Source organism: Monodon monoceros, unplaced genomic scaffold, assembly GCF_005190385.1.
Source record: "Monodon monoceros isolate NGI ecotype Baffin Bay Population unplaced genomic scaffold, NGI_Narwhal_1 Super_Scaffold_18, whole genome shotgun sequence".
Lineage (NCBI taxonomy): Eukaryota > Metazoa > Chordata > Mammalia > Artiodactyla > Monodontidae > Monodon > Monodon monoceros.
The window spans coordinates 73303533-73320409 of NW_021703774.1; the positions used below are offsets into that span (position 1 = coordinate 73303533).

A 16877-nucleotide genomic window follows, 5' to 3' on the forward strand; every position below is an offset into this window, starting at 1 on the left:
CTTGGGCCTCTTACTGTTGCGGCCTCTCCCGTTGCAGATCACAGGCCCCGGACGCGCAGGCTCAGCGGCCATGGCTCACGGGCCCAGCCGCTCCGCGGCATGTGGGATCTTCCCGGACCGGGGCACGAACCCGTGTCCCCTGCGTCGGCAGGCGGACTCTCAACCACTGTGCCACCAGGGAAGCCCCTGATAACTATTTTTATAACAGCTTTATTGATATAAAATGCACATACCATATAACATACCTACTTAAAGTGAATAATTTGATGGTTTTTTAGTATATTCACAGCATCATGCTATCACCACAATCAATTTTAGAACATGTCATCACCCTAGAAAAAAACACATACCCATTAGCAGTCATTCCCCATTTCCCTCAGTCCTAGGCAAACACTAATGTACTTTCTGTCTCTGCAGATTTGCCTATTCTGGACATTTCATATAAATGGAATCATACAATATGTGTCTTTTGTGACTGCTTCTTTCACTTAGCATAATGTTTTCAAGGTTCATCCATGTTGTAGTATGTATCAGTGCTTCATTTATTTTTATTGGCAAATAATATTACACTGTATAGAAATACCACATTTTTGGACTTCCCTGGTGGTCCAGTGGTTGAGACTCCATGCTTCCACTGCAGGGGCCATGGGTTCAATCCCTGGTCGGGGAAGTTCCACAGTCCGTATGATGCCTCCAAAACAAAAGTGCTCTCCTCACCAGTGTGTCAAAAAATAAATAAATAAAGCAATGTGGATATTTAAAAAAAAAAAAAAACCTCTTAAAAAAAAAGAAATACCACATTTTAAATGATGTCTTTAGAGAACATAATGTGTCCAAAACAAAATCTATATTTCTTCTCCTAAACCTCCTACTTTCATATTTCCCCATATTAGTAAATGGTGCCATCATTCACCTAGCTGCTCAGGCCAAAAGCTTTGAAGTTATCCTGGATTCTCATAACAGCAAATTCTGTTGGTTGTACCTTCAAAACTCCACATCCAGCCATTTTCAACCTTCTCTGTAGCTACTACCTCCTAGTCCAAACCACTGTCATCTCTCCTAATTGGTGTCCTGCTGCTGCTTCCACTTCAATGCAGTGTACGGCAGAGGTGAGATATTTATGATAAGAGAGGCTTTTCTGTTCTCAGGGGGGAAATCATTTTTAAAACTTTGAAATGGGAAAAAACATTATTGGGTATTGTCTAGAGAGGAGTCTTTGGCATAATCGATCTATGGCTTTCATTGTCTTTGAACTACTTTACAATTTGTAAATTGAGAAAACTGATGGCAGTGCAAATGATTCTTATACATAGAGAGACAAATGAATTTTGGCCAGTGAGATACAATTAACACCCTGTGAAAAAGATAACTCCAAACATAATATTTTATGCCCTGTAGATATTGGCAAATTTTATATCTATTAGCAATTTCAGCATTCTTAATTGCCTATATATGTGTCTGTCTTCAGATTCTCTTTTGAACCAGTTTAACATCTTACTAGTTCCCTCATTTGTATGAGTTATGATTTTACTTTTTTGAAAATTATCTTTAACACTGTGTTATTCTGATCATTTAGCTACTTTTCTTAGGCTACACTTAAGGCCAGCCCTAAGAGTATACATTTCTAAAAGAGACAAGGAGAGGATTGAGCTTGGTTAATTCCCTGGTATTCTAAGTCTGGCCCATCAGAGACTGCTAATGGCATGTGTCTTAAACCCAGATATTTCTGCAGTTTTCTGGCCACGCTGTGCGGCATGTGGGATCTTAGTTCCCCAACCAGGGATCGACGAGGGATGGAACCCATGCCCCTGCATTGGAAGCATGGAGTCTTATCCAGTGGACCACCAGGGAAGTCCCCAGTTTCACTTTTTATATTCTTTTTATATTCCATTCTTCTGTAGAACCTTGCTTAAGCACTGATGAATTTTACAGTGTTATTCCAAGATATCTCATCTCTCATACTCTGAAAAGATTTAGGTCTTCCCCTGAAAAATTCAAACATAAACAAGAAAAAAGACCAACAGACTAGGAATAAACAAGAAGTTCAGGTCCTCTTCTCTCCTCACTTTCCCCCCTCCAATCTGCTCTTCTCCCTGTATTTGCTTTTTGGTAAATGGCACCACCATTTACTCAGGAATTTGGGATTCATCCTTAATTCTCCGTCACCTTCATTCCCTACATCCAATATCATTTGTCTCTTCAGCTTCTCTTCATTCACACGGCCCTGCCTTTGATCAGGCCTTTCAAGTCTTGCCTGGATTACTGCAATCCTGGAGTCTCCCTCTCCATTTCAGTCCAATCTCCACATGGCTACTGTTGTCAAAAAACCTTGGCTCTCTGTGCACCGACGCTGAACAGAAATACGGAGGTAGAGATTTTGAAGGGTAAGGCTTTGAAGGCTTTATTCCTCTGCCATGCAAAGGGAAGACAGATCAGGCTAGCGCCTCAAGAACTGTGCCCCCCTCCCTGGGGAACTGAGAGAGGTTATATAGCCAAGGCTCATAGTCTATGGTAGGTGATAAGGCTCTAGTAATGAAGCTCTTGTATTCTTCTTCCTGAGTTAGTTCAAAACAGTCACAGCTGGCTCAGGCAAGCCCGGTAATTGGGTCCGTTTGTCTCTGGGTTATCCGCCTGCAACCTTCTTTCTGAAATGCAAATGCTACAAGGAGTGATTTGCTACAGGGGAGTGCAGGGTGTAATTCACATAGTGTTAAGGAGTGATAGGTTAGCTTCATGAAGTACAAATCTAGTTACAGACACTATAGATTAGTAACAGTTAAAATAAAACTAGGAGTGATTGACTCAGGCCAGTTTGTTTCTTCTCTAGCCTGTTCACTGTTCCCTTGTTTTCTTTTTTTTTTTAATTAATTAATTAATCTGGCTGCATCGGGTCTTAGTTACGGCGCACGGGCTCTTTGTTGTGGCACGCAGGATCCAGAGCAAGCAGGCTCAGTAGTTGCGGCACACGGGCTTAGTTGCTCCGCGGCATGTGGGATCTTAGTTCCCAGGCCAGGGATCGAACCCGTGTCCCCTGCACTGGAAGGCAGATTCTCAACCACTGGACCACCAGGAAAGTCCCCTCTTGTTTTCTTTGTTTATCAGAAAAGTCTCATTTCTCTTCTTGCTGCAACACTACCACAGTTATATCTTTCCAAATCCCAAGTCTAACAATACCATTTCCCTGCTTGAAATCAGAGGTTCCCCCTTTGGCTTCATGAAACCCCAACACTTTAGCATGACTTACAAGTCTTCCCAGGACCCCAGCAACCTGAACAGTGTCATGTCTTGCTGCTCCACAGGGGTTCCAAATCAGCCTTATTTGCAGTCTCTCCTTAGGGAGCTTTTTAAAAGTATAGATTTCCAGGCCCCAGCCCAGAGATGCTGATTCAACTGGGGTGAAAGAGGGCTGAGGAAATCTGTATTTTTATAAAGTTCTCTGGGAACTTCTAATCAACCGAGTCTGAGAACCAAGGATCCAGAACATGGAGTTTCTTATGGCTCTATGTCTTTTCACATGAGGCTCCTTCTGCTTGAAAAGGTCTTCTCCACACTCCCTTTTTTTTTACCTTGAGTATTCCTATACTTCCTTAAATGTCATCTCCTCCAAGAAACTGCTTTTAATAGTCTTCGCCGGTATAAACCATCTTCATCTCTTATCTTCTTAGTCATCTGTGAACAGCTTGAAGGCAGGGACTGACCTTTATCTTTGCATCCATCCATGGTGCCTGAAATCGAGCAGGAACTTGCAGGGCCTTCTCAGGGACAGATCCCACTGTGTCCCTCACCTCTTGTTTATAGAAAAGCTTTAGCCTCCTAGGCCTTCCCCAAGTTCCAAAGAGCAAATTTAATCAAGAAAAGTGAGAAATGCAGAAACAAAGGAAATCAGTCAAGCAAGACAAAATAATAGTTTAGCCATAAAGTCAAGGACCTTTAGTTCCTCCTCAAGGGCTGTAGATAATATCCTGAGCCATATCCTTGAGTTCTTTTTCAGATATTAAAATCCCCACCAGGCAGAGAAAGTTAACTGCATGCTGACCACCAGCACACAGACCCCAGACCAGTTGGAACCAGAAGGTTGATGACTGAGATTCACAAAACATCACCATGTTACCTCACCATCACCAATTAGAGAATTGTGTAGGAGCTGATCACACAACCTATGACCCTCTCCCTCACACTGGCATTAAAACTCTTCTCTGAAAGCCATGGGGGGTAGGGAGGTTTGGGTCCTTTGGACACTAACTACACATTCTCCTGTGTGGTGCACTGCAATAAACACTGTTCTTTTCTTCATCACAACCCAGTGTCAGTATATAGGCTGTGCTGTGCATCCCAAAGCACAGCAGACCCAAGTTTTGTTCGGTAACATGCCCAGCACAATACATAACACGTAATGGGTGCTCAATGAAATTTGTTGGATGAAAGGGGAGTCTTGCTGGGCTAGCAGGATCTCACTCCCTCTAGAAACTCTTGCTATAGATACTTTCTCCTCAGTCAGGGGTCAGTCACCCTCTAAACTTTTATAAGATAGAGTGGTCCTCTAAACTGTCTTCCTTTCCTCCTCCCTCCTGCTAATCTCCAATTTTCCTACTCATCCTCATAGTCCCAGTTTAGGTTCTCTAACATCTAAAACATTCCTTGGCCAGCTCAGCCAGAAATGATCTTTGAAACACTTATAAATACAACTCATTTGGTAAGTGTCATACATTACCTAATATTATAGTTACTTCCACACAATGTGGTACCTTATATACTTAAATACACGTGTTGGTGACCTATAGCTCATTCCAACATATGGGTCGCAGACACCCTGTCCTAACCACCTTCCCTATCATGCTCTGGAACTTCAAATTTTGTGACTTCACATTTGCTTGATTGTATCAACAGTGACTACTATAGCCATATCTGGCACCAATTATAATTATTATAGGCTAGAGCTCACCATAACTTACAATGTCTCCACCTTCCCAGATACAAACTGAAATTTCCCTCTCACTGCAACTTCCTATTCCTCTGCCTCTCAGTCATTCCCACCAAATCTGAGCTTCATCTGTCTCATAACCAGTTCTTCAACTCTTTTCTACTCCTCCCAGTTCATCAATCTCATTCTGTCTTTCCTAAAGAGCCTAGATGCCACAGTCAGCTATTTTAACAAACTGGCAAACCATTCTAGACTTCCTCATTGTCCTCCCTCCACTGTTCCTTCTTTACCAGTCCTCCGTCCTGGTTAATTAACTCAGGCTGTCTGTTTTCTCCATCCCAAGGCAGCCAGGAATTACTGACCAAAGTCACAAAGCCATGCTGATTAGGACTACTACACATTCACTCTTATCTAATCTCAGGTAGATCTTTCTTGCTGTTTTGCATCACTGCCATTTTCTATGGCAGAGTTTCTACCCCATTTTTCCTAGATCCTCTATCCCACCCATCATCCTTTTTATTCTCAAAAGATTAACCTCAGAAAAGCAAGTCCATTCAATATGACTTCTCTAAATGTTTAGCCACCTCAGAATCTCTGTGTACATTTCCCTTCCCGTTCTTCCTTTTCAGTGGCCAAAGCCAACCTGTCTGCCTCTCTCTCTCCTGATCTAATGATCTCCTCTGAGACTTTAACTTTTTTTTAAATTGAAGTATAGTTGATTTACCATGTTGTGTTAGTTTCAGGTATACAGCAGAGTGATTCAGTTATGCATGTGTGTGTGTGTGTGTATATATATATATATATATATATATATATATATTCTTTTTCAGATTCTTTTCCCTTATAGGTTATTACAAACTATTGAGTATAGTTCCCTGTGCTATACAGTAGGTCCTTGTTGATTATCTATTTTGTACATAGTAGTGTGTATATGTTAGTCCCAAACTCCTAATTTATCCCTCCCCCCTCTTTCCTCTTAGGTAACCGTAAGTTTGTTTTCTATGAGACTTTAATTATTTATCTCCTCTTTAAAGTAGTTAATTATATTTTTAGTTTTTCTCTCAATTAGCCCTTCCCCTTTTCTAAAACTTGCTTAAATCTTTCCTACTCTCCAAAAAAAGAAAGTCCTCTGCTGCTTCCTCTTCTGTTCATTGTCCTCATTCCTTTCTTTGCTTTATTGTTAAATATTGCTACCACCTCTTCACTCTTTAACCACTTGCAATTAGCTTTTGCCCCCTTCAACTTTAACTTCTCTGTTACTTCTCTCTTCTTACCACTCTGATCATTTGTCTCTGTGTCCCTTGCCAACTTTTCCCCAGGTTTCTGTCTTGGGACTTTTTTTTTTTTTTTTCTACTTTCTCCTTTGTTGATCCCATCTAATTCCACAACTTTACTTATAATTATGTGAAGAAGTCCAAATTTCATTCATATTTGGCTACTACTTTTATTCCAAACTCCAGATCTATATTTCCTAGAATGCTAAAATTTCAGCTATGGAGACCTCAGAGGTCATTTAACCTAAATCTTCATTGCCTGGATATCTCCACCAAATGGCTCACTGGCTTTTAAAAAGTCAATGATTTCAAAACTGAACACCTCATTTTCTGTCTGCTTCCAATTCCATTTCCAAATCGACTCCTCTTCTTGAATTTGTTTCTACAAATAGTCACCTTGAGGCACATGGTCTCCTCATTCCCTATATTCAGTCAGCTGCTAATCTAGTAGATTACATTGCCACAGACTCAATTAGGTTCACTGTTTTCCATTCTAAACTATCACGTTTCTAGTTTAAATCCTAATTATCTCCTACCCAGAGTATTGCAGTGGACTCCTGGCTAGACTGTCCACCCCCACTATCTTTCTGCTTGGAATTCTGAATGATTTTTATTCATTACCACTAGATTAATCTTCCTAATGAACAGTTCTGATCTGCCACTCTCTGGCCTAAAATCCTTAAATGTCTCCCCTGGATAACTAAATTATTCACTAGTTCCTTATCCTGGCATTCAGAGTCCTCCATGTTCTGGACTCAGTTGTATTTTTCTAGCCTTCATGCTGACCCCATCACCTAGAATACCCTTCCTTCACCTTTACCTGGCAAACTCCTAAATTCTTTAAAGCTGATTTCAAATACCCACCTCCATCACAAAGTCTATTTTTGTGGGGGGGACCCTAAACTGAATATGAACCTTCATTTGAACCCCTATACCACTTTATTAATACTTTTACTTCAATGCTGACCAGATTTTGCCTTGTATGATAATAATCTGTGTATTCTATGCTTCTCAAACTTTTCCATTAGAAGTGTACCTAATTATACAGGAAAATGAACAGCCCCAAGGCTATCTGTCACAACAGGCTGCCTGGAAAATTAAAATTTAATATGAATTTTTCAGTGTTATTAGTATTAGACTGTTTTAATATAAAAATGTAGTGCTTTTTGACTAACACTCTAGGAAGACGTGTCTATTTAATCTTGAGGATTTAAGGTACACCTGGCACACTGTGAAAACCCTCCCCACAAGCCCACTAAACTTTACAAGCCCACTAAACTTTCTATGGCAGAGACTGCCTTACTACATATGTATCCCCTTTAAAACTAAAACAGTACCGTCTTCAAATAGACGCTCAAAAAATATTGTTGAACTGTGACTCAGGATACGTTAGCAAGTATTTGCTAAATGTTTACCAGGTACCTAGACCTGTACTGTTTCAAAGAGCTCAAGTCTCCATGGGATGACTGTGAACAAGTAAAAAACTGTACATGAGTTAAATCATGAAACGTAAGCCATTTGTGTTCCGCAAGATGACTCAGTCTCTCCATTCCAGACCCCAAGTGACACATTGGAATAGTGTGTCTGACCTCTTAATTATTTTCTGGTGATTGATAATTTTCTGCTAACACTGCGTAAAGCTTAATCCTCTTCACCTGGAAATAAAAGGTTTCCATCATTTCGCTCTCCAATTTGAAGCTCAGCAAAGCCTCCTGGGCGCGGGGCGGTGGAGCCGAAGGAAGTCTGACTCCATCAAAGGAGCAAAATGCCAGAGCTACCAGCACCACCCCCTCACATCTCCCAAGGGCTTCCAATTGGTCCTTGTGGGTCACTCTCTTTCCAGGTTGGCCTTCCAGCTTGCCCGTCGCCTCCATAGAACCCACATTTAGCCAGCAACTATTGGTAGGTCGTTACGTCATTGCCCTATCTACCCCGCTCCCATTGGCTCCCATAGGAAGGGGCGGCCGCAACGTCACAGGCAAGAGCCGCCATTTTGACTGAGCAACCCTAGTGACAGGAGCCGAAGAAGCAGCGCAGGTTGTCCCGTTTCCCCTCCCCCTTCCCTTCTCCGGGTGACTTCCTGAGTCCCCTACACTCCACAGTCCCGGTCCCGCCATGTCCCAGAAACAAGAGGAGGAGAACCCTGCGGAGGAGACCGGCGAGGAGAAGCAGGTGAAATGGAGGGGGTGCGGTGGGCGAGCTGGGGTCGACCGTGATGGGGCGGGAGACGGTCTCCCACCAGTGCGGATTGGTCGCCATGGTCTCGGGCTCTGCAGGGGTTGGCCACTTCTTGCGTCATGCAGGGTGAGCTTCAGTACGGAGGGCTGCTTTGGCGCTGGTTAGCTGGGTGGATTGTCAATCAATGCGGTTCTCTTCTTGATTGGCCAGTAGACCTACCGCTCAACTCATTGAAGTTGTGCTATAATTGGCCGAGCCTGGGTGCGGGGCGGGTGTTTAGAAAGACGGGTGAATGAAAGGGGTTGGTGGTCCCGGGATGAGATGTGTGTTACTGGTTAGTAGGGGTAAAATGACCCAACCACTAGGCTGGGGCTTGCATTCTAAATCCCCAGAAAGATACAAGTAGAGGTAAAGACGTTTAAAAAGGACCAGCACTGGGGGAAGGGAGAAGAGTAATTATTATCATGGCTAGTTTAAGGCGGCAACTTTCTCAGAGAGACCTGTTTTGACCGCTGGAGATGGTCTGTTGCCCACCTTCAAAGAGGACCTTACAAAATTGAAGAGGACTAGAGCTCCAAACAGAATAATGGAGGTTAAACCTAGAAAAGACGGCGACAGAGTCGTGACAAGAAAGACGCCACCATATTCCCCCCAGACTTCCAAGGTAGTGAGACTTAGTTAACCCGCAATTCTGTGATGAAAACACGCCACCCTCTTTGGGGGTTTGTATTTGACTTATAACATTTAGTACTGGATTCGGGTTCATGAAATACACCCGGTGTTATGTCTGTGCCAGGTTTTCAAGGGAAGGGAATGTAATTCCACTAAGAAGAGCCACAAATTGGCTTCGTGTCCTTTTTTAAAAAGTCAGTAAAGAAAAGTGCTGCAGGGCCTACAAAAAGCAAGCAGGGAGTAACAGCAACAGTAAGAGCCCCCACAAGCTAATTGAGCTCTTGGCATGTTCCCCAAACTTCCGTCACTAGGGAAGGTGTTGATTTTTTGGCAAAGCTGGTAGGTAAATACTAGTGAACCTACTGTACCTTAATTTTCTTGAGGTTAAAAAGTGTCATTTTAATCTCTTGTTTACCTGTCACCTTCCTACTACAGTGTTTATGGAAGCAATGCTGTCCCATTACTAAGGTGGAGATGTCTGGAGATGGCTACATAGCTAGCCTCCTCCGTAGAGAGACTTATCTGCTGACTAGCTTAGGAGGGTACATCTCAGCAGTTATCCCCCTTGATTTCCCATTTGACCTGTACTGTGTTTTAGGGACAGCTAGGAAACTTTCGTACTAATTTTGTATCACCAGAAGCCCTGTTAGCTCTTTTCACTGTCTTTCCTAGCTTCTGTTCTGAGTGAGATATCGCTTGCTCTTTGAGTGAAGTATTGTGTTTAGGTTTAGGTATAGGTCACTCACAGGTCACTGGGGTGGTTCCCTGGGTTTCGTGTGAGAAGCAAGTTATCTTTTCTTCTCACAGTACAGTCATCTTGAGCTTTAGGGATCTGAACAAAGGTCTAGCTTTATTTAAGAACAGAGTGGAAATAGCATGTTTACTAACAGGTAGACCTCCAGGAAAAGGTGATAGTATAAAAGTTATCAGATATTAGAAGCAGTTGCTTCTTATTGTTTAATTTTGTTGGCCCGTTTGTTTCCTCCAGGACACACAGGAGAAAGAAGGTATGCTCCCTGAGAGAGCCGAGGAGGCAAAGCTAAAGGCCAAATATCCAAGCCTAGGACAAAAGCCTGGAGGCTCCGACTTCCTCATGAAGAGACTCCAGAAAGGGGTACGGGGCACAATCTCTTACTTCGGAGCCAAAGGGGGCCTTAGGGATGAGATCTGTGGAAGTTCTACTGAACACCAATATGAAGGTTTTGTTGTGGGGCAGTAGTAGAGAAAAATTAGAAACTTGTAAAAAGCAAGGCAAATATTGTAAATCCCTGAAATGGTATCAGTTATCTTCTGATTTCCCACGTAGGATATTAAGGCTTAATGTAGGGGCATTTGGGTATGGGGTTGGGGGAGTGAGGGAAGGATGTTAGAGTCTGGAATGCTGACAGTCACCAGGCATTTGCCTGTTTGGATGGTGGGAGTTTTAGGATTGCACATTTAGGATTAGAGCTAAATTTTGGGGTGTGTCATTTCAGAAAAAGATCAGCCCATCTGTCCTACAGATTTCCTCAACTTGAATAGTAGATGTCTTTAGACCCCTGAAGTTAGCACCAACTACTACCTATGCTCCCTGAAGAGACTTATTTTTCCTGTCCAGAATGGTCCTTCTCCCAAGGCAGAGTCTTACCTTCATAGCCATCTAGCTCCTGATCAGGTTTCTCAGTCCTCAGAGGTACTGAAAGCTGACTGAGGGATTGTATGTCATTAACCTGGAGTGTGTTTATCTATGTGGATGAAATGGAGAGGGAAGCAGATTCCTGTGGAGAATCCCGGTTACTGAGTCTTAGTCACAGATGATGATGTGATGCTGATTTGCAGTTTACCTTGCTGTAAGCAAGGCAGGCGTGGGCAGGCTGTCAGAGCCATGGAACGTGTGTGGGAGTGCTTGCAGTTAGAGGAAAGTACATTCTCATGAACAAGCCCAGTTTCTATTCATAGTCTGAGAGAATATTTTTTAATTTTGAGGTTGTTAGCTTGAGGTTGATCTCCTGCTGATAGCCCCGGATCGACCCTTCTCTGTATCTTATTCATTTCTGTTTCCCCAGCACCAAGCCCATTGGAGGCTAATAGGTCCTTATAAGCCTTAGTGAATAAAGTCAGTAATTTGGTTGAACCATCCTGTACTCATGGGGCTACAAAAGATGTGGGTACAGAGGATGTAGGAGCTATCTCTTAACTCCAAAAATAACACCCTAGTTGGGAAACTGCTTCCATACCTGAAAAAGTCAGAACACACTGGGGAGAAGACGTAAGTAAATGTAATTAATGCTAAGTTCTGTATGCATGAGACTAATCCAAAAGAGACTTGAAAGGTCTGAGCGTGGATGAAGGTTTATAGTGGATGTGAGTCTCCTTGTTTTTGAGGAAGACCAGAGCTCCTCACTCACCTAAACCTCCCTCTTATCTCTTAGCAAAAGTACTTTGACTCAGGAGACTACAACATGGCCAAAGCCAAGATGAAGAATAAGCAGCTGCCAAGTGCAGGACCAGACAAGAACCTGGTGACTGGTGACCACATCCCCACCCCACAGGATCTGCCCCAGAGAAAGTCCTCACTCGTCACCAGCAAGCTTGCGGGGTAACCGGGGCCCCCTTCTGCTCCCCTTCCTCACCCACTGGACTTTTGTATATCATAGGCAGGGATGGAATGGGCACCTAGTTATATCTTCTCAGCTTGCTAGCCAGAAATGACTGTGATTCTCCTGGGGGCTGCTGAGAAGGTAATGTGGGCTGAAGAGAGGCTCTGAGTTCATTTCTTTGGATAAATTGAGATTTCCACACCCTCATGTAGCCCAGGTAGGGGCTCAGAAATAGGAGACTAGGATTGGATAATGCTGCAAACTCTTTTTCTTTTGTACAAAAAACTGGGGAGATGTGACTTCTCCTTTTGGAAGAGAATATCCCAAAATTGGTTAGGCTAGGCCTTGGGAATAATATGACAGGTTTAACATCCCAAGGCTAACCTGACATGGTTGGGAAAGATAGATTGAATGGGATCTGTTTTCTGTGCTTTAAATGTTTTGTCCCTTGGGCTGCTACTGCTTCATGTTTCCATTATGGCAGGTGTAGAGAAGCCTCAAAAGGAAAAACTGATTTGCTTGCCTAAAACTATAATGCCCACTTAACCTCCTTTACTCAGTCAGTGTCTTTTACAGTTTACCCTGGTTCTTAAATAATGTAAAGATTGGAGGATATAATTCACATAAAATGGGCACCTTCTCTCTCTCTTCCAGCATGTTGCTTTTTGAAAGTATCGTGGGATAGTGGAAAGAACACTGGGTTAAGAGTCAAGGTATCTGGGTTCTAGTCCCACTCAGTCTAGGCAGAATTGACATGTAACCTTGGTCAAGGCATTTAACCTCTCTGGATTTCTATTTCCGCCTCTGTAAAACAGTTGAATATAGATAAGATTGATTCTGATTCTAAAATCCTGAAAAAAACTGCTGTTCATTGTAATGCCAAAAGTGAGGAAGGCCTATAGGTGAGCCTACAGAGGGGAACTATTTGAAGACTACACGGGGAGAGAAGTTGAGGTTTGGGGGTTATAAATTCAGGCAAGAGGGCCTCATAAGTATCATGGTCTTGAGGGTCAAGAAAAAAAATTCTAAGAAGCTAGCCGTGAAAGCTCTTGCCTCTGCCCTCACCTGCTTTCCTACAATCTGGGCCCTTGCTGCTAAAAAGCTGCTCTGGCAGCCAAGCTGTGGGCCTGAAGAAACATGCTCAGTCATGCACATTTGGAGTCCCATATTTCAGATGTTATCAGCTGCCAGGTGTATTGTTAGGGAGACAAGAAGAAAAGGGATGAACTGAGCGAGCCTCCAGGGCTTCGTGCTACTGCAGGGCTGGAGCAGCAGGTTCTCAGGAGATGAATCACCTTGGAGGAAGCTGGGGAAGGTGGTTAGGGAGAAGGAGAAGGAGCACTGAGAAATCTCTGCCTTCCTAGAGCCCAGTAACCCAGCTCCTGTGCTCTGAGAAGTAGCAATGCTGATCGTGAACCAGGTGGGGGAACGGGGCTGCAGGTGGCCAGCATCATCAGTCTAGTTATCACTGGCTTGGCCTGAATGCAGCAGCCTGCTAGTTATCACAGAGAGAGCAGGGTGCGAACTAGCCGTTCAGGAGGGGAAGATTCTATAATCCTCTCTTGCCCTCTCAGCTCACCAGTTCTGATGTACCACACATCTGACCTGATGAGGACGACTGGTGAACTTGCTAATGCACGTTGCGGGGGGTGGTTTAGGGTGTGTCTCTACTTCTTTCCTGACCAGCCATTCACTTTTCAGGCCATCATTCAGATTGGATAGGAAAAAGTTGGTGAGGAGGGAATGGAGAGAGCAGGATCCTGTGATTCCCTGGCCCCCAAACTCCTTGGCTGTCACTTGTAATTGTATATAATTTTTGTGTTTCTTGCTCCATTTCCTCATGCTGTCTTCCTTAGTCTAAAGTCCATGTGGGAAGGGGAAAATGCTGAACATCCTTGTATAGTTTCCTCAACTGTCCCAGACATGTTGTACATAGATATGTCATGTTATTATATATATAAATATATATATAATTTTGTACGTTTTCTTCACCTCCGATCTTCTCAAATTTTGTATTTTCTTTTCTGTCTGAGCTGCTTTCTCTGTCGGTCAGTATGACTCCTCAAGACTGAGGCCACAGTGAGTCTGGTTTTTAGGAAGGAATAGAAGAAATAGGGAAATCAGAAAAACTGTTGGTCTCTCTCTCCACCTGGTCATCTTCAAGGCTAAGAAAACAAAGAAGCAAGCTACGTTCTGTATATGCCACCTGTTTCCACAGCGTGAAGTACATAGCTTCCATGGCAAAGAAGGGTCATTTCAAAATCCAAATCCAAATTGCTTTGATTAAACCTAGATTATTAAGTCCACTCAGAACAACATGTGTGCTGTCTGGCCCTGACCTCCGTGCAGTTACCACCTGATCACTGTGTGCTCCCAGTCCGTCTCTGCTGCTGCAAGTGGCTCTGGCCATGCCTCTGAAACCAAGCCTGCTCTGAGCCAGGCAGCTTACACCCCTGAAAACCTCCAGTTATTTTGATCTTGTCTAAAGAATTTGTTTTTGTTTTTGTTTTCATGGGTATCTCCAAAAAGACAGAGAACATTTTGTTTTGAAGACAGGAAAAGACTGAAATTCTTTTTTTTTTTTTTTTTTTAAACAACTCGCTGGATAGGATTGAGACATGTGCCAGGTAGCCCTAATGATTGTTAAGTGTGGAAGAGTGATGGGGTAGAGACTGGGGTGGAACTTAGGGTTCTTTCCCTTACTGCTTGACAGTGTTTTCTTTTTCTTCTGTGTTCATCTGCAGTGGCCAAGTTGAATGATGCTGCCCGGGGCTCCGCCAGATCCTGAGACGCTGCCCCCCTGGGTCCTGTGCTGGCTCCTGCCCCTCCCTGCTTTTGCAGCCAGGGGTCAGGAGGTGGCTCGGGTGCGGGCTGGAGAGGCAGAAGCCCCTGCCCGTCGGTGTCCCAGCGCATGGAGCCCCTTGGGCTGAGCACCAAGACCTTGAACCTTTTTTGTTTTTCCTTTTTCTCCAAATAATTGTTGGGAGACATCTCGGTGAAATCCTGGGGTTGGGGTGGGGGGTTGGGAGGGTGGAGTGGGAGATTTGGGGGAATATGAATTAGGGCTTGGAGTTGATAAAAACATTCTTGACTATCCTCCTTAACCATGTGGCTGGTGGGTGGGTGTGAGGAGGAGGAAGTAAAATGGACAAAAGATGAGAGGCTCTAATTCAGCTCTGTAGAAGAATGCCTTGTTTGCTTGGATGTGGCTGGGGACCTGGTGTCAGATAAAAGAAACTGACCATCTAAATATGAAAGATGCAGACAGCTCCTCTGGTTCTGCAGAGCAAGCTGAGAACTCAATTATTCATTAAAAAAAAAAAAGTGCTGTCCTTGAAATAGATTTGCTGCGGGAAGAAGGGCAGTGAGCGTGGGAGAAGGGGGCCATGAGCGTGGGGAGCTCCACAGAGCCCAGGGGACTTTTTCAGTTTGAAATAAAAAACAAAAGAAGACCCACAAAAAAAACCCAACCCAGAAATACTCTGAAGCAGTTGGTGTGTTTTATTGGGGTTTGGGGAAAGGGAAGAAAACAATACTGAAGACACCATTCAAGGGGAGAAGCCAGTGTGGAGCCTGAGTTTCTAAGGAACAGGGGTCCTTCATGTGGGATGTGTCTGGGTTCCCCGTTTCCCTAATTTACGGAGAGGGAGCAGGGACGTTGGCATATAGACCAGGACTTTTCCTGACTCCTGTCCAAGCTACTGTTTGTGTAGCTAATGCAGAAGATGCAGCCACCTCAGGTTTTGACTCACAAAATAAGGGGTTTGCGGTATTTGATCTAAATGGTTTATTGACACCTAAAGCTCAGTACAGGCTAAGCAAAAAAGGAAGCCTGCTTTTCCTTTTCCCTTTCAGTCTTCCATTCCTTCACAAGCTCTCATGTCTGTGAAGGAGAAATGTGACCTCTAGTAATAAGCCAAAAGGATTTCAAGCCTTTCTGCTAGTGGCCAGCAGGGGGCAGAGTCACTTCTTTCCTCATGATGTCCTAACCGTCACTGGAATCCTGCCACTGAAAAAAGTTTAAAACTACTTGTGAGTGTAATATACAAAAGAAATGTTACCCAAGGAGAAACAAACTCACTTGTCTCCTCTCACACCAATCTACCATGTGTGAAGATTGAAACTTGCCCATTTGCCCAAGTTTGATTAGGAGAATTTATCATGGTATTTTCCCAAATGTGATTGGCTTCTCAAATGAGTGTGCATCAAGGAAGATAAACAGGGTCCACGAGACATAGATATTCCAGAGAAATCTCTATCATATTGAGGGGGAGGAGTACTTCTAAACTAGAGAAGGAATGTTGTTCTCAGTATCTAACTCATTCTTCTTAATCAGAAACTTTCCCAATAAGTTTTCAGCTACTCGGGATGTTATGCTGACTTGCTCTCTCCTGATTTAGCCAGCGGATTGTGATGCCTCCTAACCATCAGCCTTTCTGAACAGCATGCTAGACACTAAGTGAGCCAGCTGGTTTGGAGAAATATATTAAAGGCATTCCCTACCTTTGTGGGGTTTATTGTCTAACTGGAAGAAAATATATGAAAAAGTTCATATACTTCAAAAGGTATAAACTTTATATCTTTTTTTTTATACAGAGAACATTTAAAATTTTTACTTAGCGATTAGAGCCATTTTTCTCTAAAGGTCTCCACGTTTTGGGGTTGTTTTTAGATACGTCTTCATTTCTTTTTTTTTTTTTTTGGTCACGCAGCACATGGGATCTTAGCTCCCCGACCAGGGATCAAACCCACGCCCCCTGCATTGGAAACACGGAGTCTTAACCACTGGACTGCCAGGGGCTTCCCTAAACTTTATATCTTAAAGCTAGGAGATATATGAATGTTTATTGTGGTGGGGTTTCTGAGCCTTTTCATCCTTATTCCCCTTAAACCAGTCCCATGACTTCTTTTTGAGCATGTTGTCCCTAGTTTTATGTTTGCCAGGTGGCTACAGCTGGGGAATGAGGCCAGCAAGTCTCAAGATGTGGAATCATCTAGTTAGTGCAGTTTCATTTAATATACAGGTAACGGAAGTTAATACACAGGTAATGGAAGTTGACATACAGAAATAAGTTACTTACAAGGTGGCAGTGCTAGTTTACTGAAGAGCTTGAGTTAGTATCTAGGCTTTTATATGATTTTTCCATTATTCTTGGCTTCCCTGGCCCTTAGGTTTAAGCATAGCATTAGGGATCCTGGGGTGCCAAGAAATGTTTGTTCCTATTTCTGTTTCAGTTTAAAACGTGCCATTTC

At 43.3% G+C, this 16877-nt stretch overlaps 1 protein-coding gene across 1 annotated transcript; it reads left to right on the plus strand.

The window, feature by feature from the left end:
• The first annotated feature begins 8160 nt into the window (after positions 1–8160).
• Positions 8161–15104, plus strand: ENSA (endosulfine alpha). The gene is made up of 4 exons (XM_029230087.1): positions 8161–8367; positions 10034–10159; positions 11457–11623; positions 14369–15104. Exons 1-4 carry the CDS (start codon positions 8311–8313, stop codon positions 14382–14384), a joined length of 366 nt encoding a protein of 121 aa, XP_029085920.1. The 5' UTR covers positions 8161–8310; the 3' UTR covers positions 14385–15104.
• The last annotated feature ends 1773 nt before the right edge of the window (positions 15105–16877 follow it).